At 38.6% G+C, this 12,009-nt stretch overlaps 1 protein-coding gene across 4 annotated transcripts in view; it reads left to right on the forward strand.

Annotated features, from left to right (window-relative positions):
• The window catches only part of IFT74 (intraflagellar transport 74), a 129,650-nt gene that overhangs the window by 102,235 nt on the left and 15,406 nt on the right, over positions 1 to 12,009 (forward strand). For 3 of the 4 annotated variants that reach the window (XM_011957111.1, XM_011957112.1, XM_011957110.1), the window contains exons 14-15: positions 8,958 to 9,011; positions 11,445 to 11,542. In XM_011957111.1, the coding sequence (XP_011812501.1) occupies positions 8,958 to 9,011; positions 11,445 to 11,542 (152 nt within the window). Of the gene's footprint in view, positions 1 to 588; positions 940 to 8,957; positions 9,012 to 11,444; positions 11,543 to 12,009 lie in introns of those variants that run through there. The other variant, XM_011957115.1, reaches the window with a different exon arrangement.

The following is a 12,009-nucleotide window of genomic DNA, read 5'->3' on the forward strand; positions in this document are numbered from 1 at the left end:
ATAATATATATATAGAGAGAGAGTTGACCCTTCAAGACAGCATTGGGATTGGGGTGCTGAGTGTGCCATGCAGTCAAAAATCCATGTATAGCTTTTGACTCCATAAAAAATTATTAATAGTCTACTGTTGGCTGGAAGCCTTACCAATAACATGAACAGTTAACACATATTTTGTGTGTATTATATACTGTATTCTTACAATAAAGTAAGCTAGAGAAAAGAAAATGTTATTAAGAGAATTATAAAGATTTTATTATTTTCCACTTATGAAATGGAAGTAGATCATTATAAAGGTCTTTATTCTCATTGTCTTCACATTGAGTAGACTAAGGAAGAGGAGGAAGAGTTTGGTCTTGCTATCTCAGGGATAGCAGAGGCAGAAGAAAATCTGCATATAAGTAGACCCACCCAGTTCAAACTTGTGTTGTTCAAGGGTCAACTGTATTTCCCAGAGAATGTGTATTTAGAAAATTAGGTGAAACCTAATGCCAAGGTTAGTTTAAAACATTAAGCTTATATGTACTCATTTTACCATAGCAGTTTAGTAATACAGTCAATTCTCTGTATCCACGGGTTCTTCATATGCAGATTCAACCAACTATGGATGGAAAATAACGGAAAAAAAATACAGAAAGTTTCAAAAAGCAAGTTTGAACCTGCCATGTGCTAATGAGCACTATGCGGAATCCATTTGAATGAACTGAAGAATACCCTACTATAGCCTCCCATTGTTTCACAGATCCCCAGTCTCTCTCTAGCACCCATTGTTTGAGTACTGTTCATCTGGCAATTTATTCATTGGCTACTTGTGTTCACTCTTTGCTTCTTTGAAAAAAAAGACTCCTAAAAATCAGTTATATGGTGAAAGAAATCCCTTACAGACTAAGAGAGAGTGTAAAGTGCCGTCTCTCAACAAGAAAATAAAAATCTTAGATCTTTTGAAAAGTGGTGTGTGATTTACCAAAGTGGCACAATAAAACAGAAGGAAGCTGACATTTATGGAAGTGTTAGTGCTGCCCCTACAATGGCAAAAAAATTGTCGCTGTGATTCATGATAAAAATGCTTGCAGAGACTGGCCAGGCGCGGTGGCGCACGCCTGTAATCCCAGCACTTTGGGAGGCCGAGGTGGGTGGATTACCTGAGGTCAGGATTCAGGACCAGCCTGGCCAAAATGGTGAAACCCTGTCATTACTAAAAAGTACAAAAATTAGTTGGGCATAGGGGTGGGCGACTGTAATCCCAGCTAGTAGAGAGGCTGAGACAGGAGAATTGATTGAACCCTGGAGGCAGAGGTTGTAGTGAGCCAAGATTGTGCCATTGCACTCCAGCCTGGGCGACAAAAGCGAAACCCATCTCAAAAAAAAAAAAAAAATTGCTTGCAGAGATGAAGAAAACGTCAAATATATGAGAAGACAAAGTATCACAAAAGCATGTCCCTGTTGATGGCAAAATTATGTATGAAAAATTATGTATGAAAAAGCATTTAGCCTTTGTGAGCATTCCTGTGAGGAAGTTGAAGAGAGTGAGAGGAAGGAATTGAAGGATAGTAAGGGATGACTAGTTAGCTGTGGAAAGTACTACAGCCTCAAGAACTTAAAGATCACAGGAGAATCAGCATTAGCTGATGGCCAGGCAGTAGCAGCATTCCAACAAGAGCTCAAGAAACTCAGAAGACAAAGGATACCTTTCATAGCAAGTCTTCAGTTGTGTTGAAACAGACTTGTTCTGGAAGAAGAGGCCTAATATGTAAATCCTTAAGAGTGTCAAGCAGGCTCTGGGGTTCAAAACCTGGAAAGATCATCTTACTCTGGTGCTATGTGGCAACACAGCAGGTCACATGGTCAAGCCAGGTCTTGTGTACCAAACAAACAGTCTCTGGGCCCTTAAAATCAAAAATTGCCTGCCTGTGTTCTGGCAACACAATAGGAAGGCTTGGATGATGGCTCTCTTGTTCCTGGAATTCGTTTTTATTCCTAAAATGAAGAAATACCTGGAAGAGAACAGGGTGCCATTCAAGGTCATCTTCATAATTGACATTACTCTTGGCCATCCCTAATCTCTCTACTTCACTAATAACAATGTTGCAGTGATGTTCTTGCCTCCTAAGGCAAATGCTACTTCACTGTTTTAGCCATTTGATCAAGGCATCAGCAAGTGCATTAAGTGACTTACATCCACCTCACCTTCGGGAGGATTTGTGCTGTCCTTGATGCTAACCTTGACTACAGTGTCATGGATTTATGGAAGAGCTTCACAATTGCAAATGTAGTTGTGCTTTTTACAGAGGCTGTAGATGCCCCAAAGCCCAAGACAGTCAATGCACGTTGGAAGTCATTATGGAATGAGGTAGTCAGTGATTTCAGGAGCTTCCCCATTATTGATGCAGAAGTCAGTAATATGATTCTTTTGTTTTTGTTTTTGCTTTTCTGAGTCGGAGTCTCACTCTGTCACCCAGGCTGCAGTGCAGTGGCACGGTCTTGGTTCACTGCAACTTCCATCTCCCGGGTTCAAGCAATTCTCCTGCTTCAGCCTCCTGAGTAGCTGGGATTACAGGCACATGCCACCACGCCCAGCTAATTTTTGTATTTTTAGTAGAGACGGGGTTTCACCATATTGCCCAGGCTGGTCTCGAACTCCTGACCTCGTGATCTACCTGTCTTGACCTCCCAAAGTGCTGGGATTACAGGCATGAGCCACCGTGCCTGGCCCAGGAATATCTTGAATGTTGCAAAGGAAGTTGGTGGGGAATGCTTCTCTGACATGATCAAGGGTGACTTTAAGGAACACATAGAAGAGCATAGAGAAACCCTTACCAACAAGGAACTCAAGGTTCTGCTGAAATTCTCTACAGGAGATAATGACAGTGATACAGATTTAGAGGAAACATAGTCATCAATTTGGATACTTGAAAAATTTGCATCAGTTTTTCAACAGGTGCAAGTGTTGAAGGATATGATCCTTCAATGGAACAAAGCCTCCACGTCACCTGAGGGATAGCAAACATGCCTACAACCACTGCAAGAGTTGTTTGATGATTCAAGGAAAAAGGAGAAACAGCTTCCTAGAACAGCGTTCCTAACTAAAGCCATCTGTATTATGAAGCCTTGACCTTAAACACTTGAAGATTCTTCCAGCATAAGTGATCTTTCCGACGTCCTATTAGAAGGTTCAAGTTAGCCTCATGTCTCACCACTTACGTACAGTGCTGTGCATCTCATCACCTCACCATATGGGCACCGTGAGCACCAAATAGAAATTATAATCGTCATAATCATCAAATGAGGGTTATCAAGAGAGAAAAACTAGGGGTTGTTTTTTTTTTTTTTTTTAAATTTTAAAATTTTTTGTAAAGACGGGCCTCACTATTTTGCCCAGGCTCATCTCAAATTCCCAGCCTCAAGCAGTCCTCTTGGCCTCCCAAAGTATTGGGATCATAGTTGTGAGCCATAGTGCTCATCCAGAAAAGCCAGAGTTTTGATGCATGTTAATGTACTCTTTCAGGCCATTAAATGAAAGTCATCTGTAAGTGTTGATAGAAAATGTGACTGGGCATAGTGGCTCATGCCTGTAATTCCAACACTGTGGGAGGCTCTGAGGCAGGAGGATTGCTTGAGATCAGGAGTTCGAAATCAGCCTGGGCAACATAGTAAGACCCCATTTCTATTTTTAAAATGAAAATAAAACAAAAAATGTTACATTGTTGCTGATGTGTACTGTGTAGTTTGCGACAATGGTCACATCTTTACTGAACATGTACAGACTTTTTTTCCTTGTCGTTATTTCCTAAACAACATAGTGTAACAACCATTTACAATATATTAGGTATCATAGGTAATCTGGGGATGACTTAAAGTATATAGCAGGAGGGTATATATAGGTTATATGCAAATACTATGCCATTTTATGTAAGACTTGAACATCCTCAGGTTTTGGTATCTACAGAGGGGATTGGGGTACTGAAACCAGTCCCCGTCAGATACCACAGAATGACTGTGTTTTGTATACTAATTTGCTACTTACTGTAATAATGGTATGTGAAAAGTAGATGGGAGAGAGAGACTGAATGCAAAAAGATGGAATTTTATAGGCCCCCACAACTAATTCAAATTGAAACAGGAGTCAGGGAGGAGAAAGTGTTCTGGCTCACTAAAATGTGAAAATGTTAGAAGGGGTTTAGATAACTCAATATCAATTAATGTGATACAGCCTTGAAAACAGCTGAAATCCTAGATTGCGTAACAGAAAGTGGTTATATAGACTATGGAAAGTGACGGTCTTCTTGGAATTTTAAGTTTATTGGCATAATATGTTAAAAGGGTTAAAGAAAAACTAGAACTCATTCATAGTAGAGTGACCAGAATGGTAGTAGGGATAGAAACCATGCCATATAGAAGATAGTGAGACCAGGTGCGGTCGCTCACGCCTGTAATCCCAACACTCTGGGAGGCTGAGGTGGGTGGATCACTTGAGGTCAGAAGTTTGAGACCATCCTGGCCAACATGGTGAAACCGTGTCTCTACTAAAAACAAAAATTAGCTGGGTGTGGTGGCACGTGCCTGAAGCCCCAGCTGCCTGGGAGGCTGAGATGGGAGAATCACTTGAACCTGGGAGGCAAAGGTTGCAGTGAGCCGAGATTGCACCATTGCACTACAGTCTGGGTGACAGAGTGAGACCCTGTCTCAAAAGAAAAAAAAAAAAAAAGAAGGAAGGGTACTGGGAGACTTTGCCTGCTTCAGAAGTATTTCAAATGCTAAGAAACAATCTGGATGTGCAGAAGTCCTGTGGAGTTTTTTTTCTTGCCCCATCTCCCTGATTTTGTTTTCTGTTGACCTTTCAACTCTAAAATCAGTAGGCTTTGCTGAGTTGGGGGCCTTGAGGCCTGGAGAGTTACTAGTACAAGCCTTGTTGTGTATTGATCAGGAGAGAAGATTGGGATAGCCACCTATTTGGAAAATGGTAACCTGACCTTCTTAGGGACAGAACTACTTCTCAGAGTATAAAAGCCTATAAAGCCTGAGTCAGGAGAATGTCATTTGATGCCAGAGAAGTAAAAGTGTGAGGTGAACTTCCTTGCAGTGAGGACAGAGGTAGTTTTGGTGGTGCTCAGACTACTGGCAGTGCAAGAAGAGCATAACTCCCTTTCTCCACTGCTGGCTATAGCAGAGACTATCAGAAAGCAATGGTGTCAGTTCTACAGTAGCCCCAGTCTTTTTTTTAACAGCCCATACTCATTTCTTCTTTCCTACTTGGGGGATGAAAAAGCCTGAATTTATAGTATACATTTTTGTATACTTGTCTTATTAGAGTATAAATTCTTCAAAGGAAAATATTTTACTTTTTTCTTTAATCCCCATGTTACCTGATAAAGTACCTTGCCAGTATAATTCCTGTGAAAAATCCTCCTGAACTCTTTTCACGCATCTGGTTACCACAGCACTTCATAACGTATCTGTTAGAGCACTTATGTTGCATTATACATTTTTGTTTTTATACACCTAATGAGTATAAGCCCTTTGAGAATAGGGTGGAAACTGTCTTACTCAGTTTGATATCCTAACACCTATTACAGTATGTGGCACACAGTAGATAATCAGTAAATTTATCTGAAATAAATAAACGAGTATAGAACTATGCTGACATTAAATGCTTAGAATTAAAGGATATCTCCAAAATTACCTTCCTTTTACCATTGTGTCCCTTTCCCTCTCCCTTGGTCTCCTCATTGTTGATTCTACTACATTAGAGCCTTCTGCTTAACTGCTTATACCTTCATTGTGATAAACTGACTTGCTTCCATCTATCTACAATCTTGTCCTGTCCTGTGATACTGAATCTAAGGATAGATTTGCTAACAGCCATTATGTTTTACCCTACCTTAGGACTGCCTACATTTACATTGCCTTTATGGGCAACTCAGATACTAATCCTCCACTGAGAAATCACAAAATAGAGAAGTTCACTAATGCTCTGACCACTCTCTTTCTTAGCAATAGTGATATTGGAGAAAGTTTTATGAAGCTTGGGAATCTGCTGAGATGTGTGGGAGCTCTGTCCCATCGAGTCCAGCTGGCCAGCTGTGCAGCTGTAAACGTTAACCAGTTATGTGTTCCAGCTCAATCTTTTGGCAACTAGGAGGATGACTTTGAGGAGAGAAGGAGGGAGGAGTCTCCTCTCAGGTTTCTGACTTGAATGATAAATGGATGGTGAGGACAGCCAAATGTAATAGGGAATAAAGAGGGGGAAGACTATGAGTTTAATTATGAATATACTGAGTTAGGATTTCCTGAAAGGGCTTCCAAATAAATATATATAGTAAGCATTTAGATTAAAGAATCTAAAAATCAGACAATACATTAAATTTGAGAGTTCTTAAACCACAAGAATGTGTGAAATTGCCATGGATATAGCGTTAGAAGTTCATTAAGAACAGAATTCTAGAATGTAAATGAAGAAGGAAGCAGACCCATAAAGAGAAGACAGAAAAATAATGATCTGAGAATAAGAAAAGTCAGAGAAGCCCCCCCACCCCCCCAAAAAGCAAAAACAAAACAGAAAGGAAAACAAAGAAAGTCGAAAGGTTGTATCAATAGTGTCAAATATTGCAGAGTAAGATAACTGACTGCCCTTTGGATTTGATCATTAAGCAGTCGTATAATCTCACTGAGAACAATTTCATTGGAATAGGAGGAGGAAAAGCCTCATTGCAGTGTGTTGGGGTCTAAAAGCAAGATGAGAAACTGGAACCATCATGTGTAGGAATTCTCTCAAGATTAAAAGAAGAAAGATAAGATGATAGTTAAATCCTTGTAAAGTCTAGGATCCAGGCCTCCCTCCTAATCCCTTAATGCCTGACTGGTCTCGCAAGAGTGGAACTTAAATAGCCAGAACAAGAAACTAGGACTTTCTTAGAAACATGGGCCATGGCACATTCAGGAGATAGTAGCTTTTCTGCCACTTCACATGTGCAATGATATTTATATGCACATCTTCCTCCTATAAGGGTATCCCAGATCATGTGTGCTACAAATTCCAACTCTTTCGGTTTCCCACTCAAAACCCTGTCTGTAGTATATTTTACAAATTTGTATACATATATATATACACACACATACACATACACACACATATATACAGACAAAGTTTGTTTAATTAATAACAGATTACCTCTGGCCTCCTCTTCACAGTTAATCAGGGTGCATTAGTGTATTTTGAGACCATGGTTGATCATTTGACCTGAGTAGTAGTTCAGTAGAGTTGCTAAACCATCTAGAGCCTTATCTGAGTGGATCCAGGGTTTCCTGTTGGTGCTAGGTGTAGCCTGGCTAGGAATTTGTGACCATTAGGAATTTACTGTCCTTAAACATTAGCTTTCAATTGCAGCTTTTTACTACCAGTAATATTTTGGAGGCCTTAACATAAGATTGTCTCAGTATCAGGATTGTCGTCAATGAATTTCAGAAAACTTTTCAGACCAGAAGGCAGAAAAGCTGTTTGCTAATCCACGTCTCTGACTTTGCCATCACCCTTGTGTTCTCATAATTCACTTAACACCAAGCAAATATATGCACAGATGGAGGTTCGTGTCTCTGTCTGCTTTCTCTACAGATGGCAGCTGCCATGTTCCTTCAAAGCTCAGTTTTTGTTACAGTGAAATCCTATTGTCATAAAATAATCATGATCCACTCCTACTAATAGGTCCCTCTGTGAGGCGAAAATGGCAGAATTCATTCATTTTTCTAGGCCTTGGATTTTTGTCCCTTTAGACCTGCTTTTCATGTTTGCTAAACTCAACATGTGCAAAACTGCTGTAAGCAACTCTTTCTCAACTTTTTCCCCATTTAGGTTAATCATACTACCGTCTTCTCAGATGCCCAAGCCAGAAACCTGGGAAGCATCCTTGATTCCTCCCTGTTTAACCCTCACCAAAATCCATTCACTCTGGCTCTTAAATGTCACAAAAAATAATTCACTACCTTCCATCCTAATTACCACCACTCTACTCCAGGCAGCTTTCATCTTTCACCCAGATTATTGTGACAACTTTCTTTTTTTTTTGAGACGGAGTCTTGCTCTGTCGCCCAGGTTGGAGTGTAGTGGCCAGATCTCAGCTCACTGCAAGCTCTGCCTCCTGGGTTCACGCCATTCTCCTGCCTCAGCCTCCCGAGTAGCTGGGACTACAGGCACCCGCCACCTCGCCCAGCTAGTTTTTTTGTATTTTTTAGTAGAGATGGGGTTTCACCATGTTAGCCAGGATGGTCTCGATCTCCTGACCTCGTGATTCGCCCGTCTTGGCCTCCCAAAGTGCTGGGATTACAGGCTTGAGCCACCGTGCCCAGCTCAGTCCAAACTCTTTAACGTGGATCTTATAAAGTGCTTTGTAATCTGCCTCATCTTTGTGCCACTTTTTCACTTCATTCTCTGCCTCCGCCATACCTAACTCCCTCAGTTCTTTATGCTACCATATTCATCCTCACTTTGAAACTTTTTACTGGTAATGCTTTGACATTTGCAGTTTCTGTATTTTGACCAGGTAACTCCTACTATTCTTTATAATGCAACTTAAATATTACTTGTTTAGGGAAACTTTCTCTGTAATCCTGACGTAGGTTAGTTGCCTTGCTGTGTGCTCCTATAGCATCTTTTATTTTTCTTATGACAGCACTTAGTACCTTTTAATTTTAAATAATTGTTAAATCTTTAGAGTATAAACTCTGTGAGTGAAGTTACTCTACTATCTTGCTGGTGATCTTTCAAAGATGGAATGGACTTTCTTGGGAACTTATGTTTCTCAGCACCCATAGTGTTCATGTATAGGTTGAATAGCCCCAGGCTGGGAATGGAAAGTCAATGAATAGTCAATGACTAATGGCATAGAGAGAACTAAAGAGATGTTTTTAATTTAGAGCACTGTATGTGGAATTTTTGAAATTAATGTTGTATTTTATATCTCTCATAGGTGAAATGAACCAGAAATACAAGGAGCTAAAAAAAAGGGAGGAAAACATGGACAGTAAGTGATATTCTTGTAGATACAAAAATATAATATTTTCAGATTGCTGTTCATTTATACCAAATCAGAGACCTCATTTTGGGCAGATATAATGGCTAATAAATGCAGAAGTGTGGACATTCAAAGCATTTTGCCTTGAAGAATAGTTTCTAGCATAATTTAGAGATGGGTAGAAAATTCTAAAAAGATATGTGATGAATGCTATACATTGGGGCTAGATTCTAAAGCTAGTACTTACATTCGTAGTCTGTATAGAGGAAGCTTATAGACCAGGGGTCCCCAACCCCCAGACTGCAGACCTGTAGGAACCAGGCCACACACCAGGAAGTGAGCCACTGGCAAGCGAGCATTACCGTCTGAGCTCTGCCTCCTGTTAGATCAGCAGCAGCATTAGATTTTCATATGAGTGTGAACCCTATCGCATGTGAGGGGTCTAGGTTGCACTCTCCTTATGAGAATCTAACTAACTCTGATGATCTGAAGTAAAACAGTTTCATCCCAAAACCATCACCCGCATCTGTCCCCCAGCCCTGGTCCATAGAAAAATTGTCTTCCACGGTCCCGGGTGCCAAAATGGTTGGGGACTGCTGCTATAGACCATTTATTGATTGAATGTTCTCTTTTACATGCTTCACTATATTCACCTTTAGTATCTTTCACTTTTATATTTAGCTTTCCATAATACTTGTTTATTAGCCCTCACATCAGATATTGTCACTCTGTTCTATCACCAGCTGTAATTTTAGTCGCTTTTTGTTACAGTTTTGATTCACTTAAAAAAAATCTCAGCCTGATTTTATAAATTGGTTTTCACTTAAACTTATGTTATACACTTACAGGTTTTTTAAAAAATTGGCATGTATTATCTATTACTGGTTTCCTTTTAAGTTATCATTTTGCTAGAATCTGAATTCTAACAAAATGCTAGAGTTTCATCTAGGTCTGATGTCAATAGTTACCTTCATGGAGGCATGCTATAAAAGAGTAATTGTCAGCTCTTATTTTACAGTGTACCAAGTTTTCTTTAAAATGTCAGTAAATACCAAAAATTATCTCAAAAAAAATTTTTTGAGTCTTTTGGTAAAGGAGAAAGGTGTAAAATCAAGGAACAATGTGTCATGACACCACAATATTAGAAATTACTAGATACTACCTAGTATGGTATCTGGCACTTAGGTGTCAATAAGTGTTCATTTAATGAATGTTTACTGAATGAATGGAAAGAATTCCTATACTACAGAATCTTAAAATAGAAGGTCACCTAGCTCAGATTTCTTTCCACATATTAATTGTGGTTTTTCCTTAAAAAATAACCCTTGAAAGACAATGTTCATTTATGCTTTTGTGTATATATAAAAATTTCATATGGCCACTTAATGTATGATCAACAGATTATAAAAGCAGGATATTCACACATAAGACCTGTATGAATGCTGAAGCAGGACATTAAAGAAAATTCAGTTTTATAAAAAATGTTGATTGTGGTCCTCTACCACCATATTCAAATAAAAAATGTTTTGTTGAAGACTGTTTCACTTTAAAAATATACTAAATATAAGAAAAAAGTAGAATGGAAATCCATTATAGAAGGCAAGCTGTTGATGTTTATTTCATACTAACAATAAAATTATTTTTGACTGAAAGTTTCTATTTTTTAGATGCCCCATAGAAATAGTCGAACATGTAAATAAGAACTGGTTCTATATTAAACAAATAAAAAGATAATTTCCTAGAATATTTATTTACAATCTGAATAAATTATTAAATTAATTTAGTTGAAATGAATCCAGCATTATAAATAAAATACTCATTTTCTGATAAAATAGGTATTCAGCAATGGAAATTATAGAAATAAAGTTAGTAGCCAGGGTGTTAATAATTATTGATATATCAAAGGAGATCTTTATAAAAGCAAATTTCTTCTGATTGTCATTTTATCAGCTATTTCTTTTGAGCCTATATTTATAACTTTCTGATTTATATCAAGGTCACAGGATTTAGGCAGTTTGTACGTATGTAAAGTTCTTATTGAATAATTACCTTTGGGTTAATAACAAATTAAACAGTGGTAGCTTAAAATTTCTAAAAATTGGGCCAGGCAGGTGGATCACGTGGTCAAGAGATCCAGACCATCCTGGCCAACATGGTGAAACCCCGTCTCTAGTAAAAATACAAAAATTAGCTGGGTATGGTGGTACAGGCCTGTAGTCCCAGCTACTCGGGAGACTGAGGCAGGAGAATCCCTTGAACCCGGAGGCGGAGGTTGCAGTGAGCTGAGATCGCACCACTGCACTCCAGCCTCATGACAGAATGAGACTCCGTCTCAAAAAAAAAAAAAAAAAATCTAAAAAACACTCTTAAGACCTACAAATCAGAGTTTATATAGTGTTAACTCGATCAACAGTAACCTCTCTTATGGTTTCCAATTGTCAGCTTTTATTGAGACTTTTGAGGAAACAAAGAATCAGGAACTGGAACGAAAGGCACAGATAGAAGCCAACATTGTTTCACTCTTGGAGCACTGTAGTCGAGTGAGTACCCTGTGCCTATCTTGGTGTCCCCTTTATTTTTGCTGTGATTAACTTTCCAAATACAACTCAAAAAATAAAATGACTCACTATTATGTCTTTTCATTTAACTGCTTCCTTTAAATTCCCTTACTTGTTACTATTTATTTCAGCTATTAACTTTTTTATCACTGTAGCAAAATGTCAGGTAATTAGGGTGATAGAGAAAAAGGATGATATGTATAATATCAGTATTCAGCAGTAAATGAAGCCCTAATTGAGAATAATTATTATGATCTTCTTCCATTGTTAATCTGTCTGAACTTTTGAAAGTAACATTTGCACAGATAATTTCAAAACCTAGACATGTTAGAAAATGTTTATGTTTTTATACTGTAAATTTTATTGTAAATAAAAAGGATTCTTTTCTTGCATGTATATGTAATGAGTATCTCAAATCATCAGAAAATGTGTATTGGGCATCTGTTATG

Source organism: Colobus angolensis, unplaced genomic scaffold (assembly GCF_000951035.1).
Source record: "Colobus angolensis palliatus isolate OR3802 unplaced genomic scaffold, Cang.pa_1.0 Scaffold436, whole genome shotgun sequence".
NCBI lineage: Eukaryota > Metazoa > Chordata > Mammalia > Primates > Cercopithecidae > Colobus > Colobus angolensis.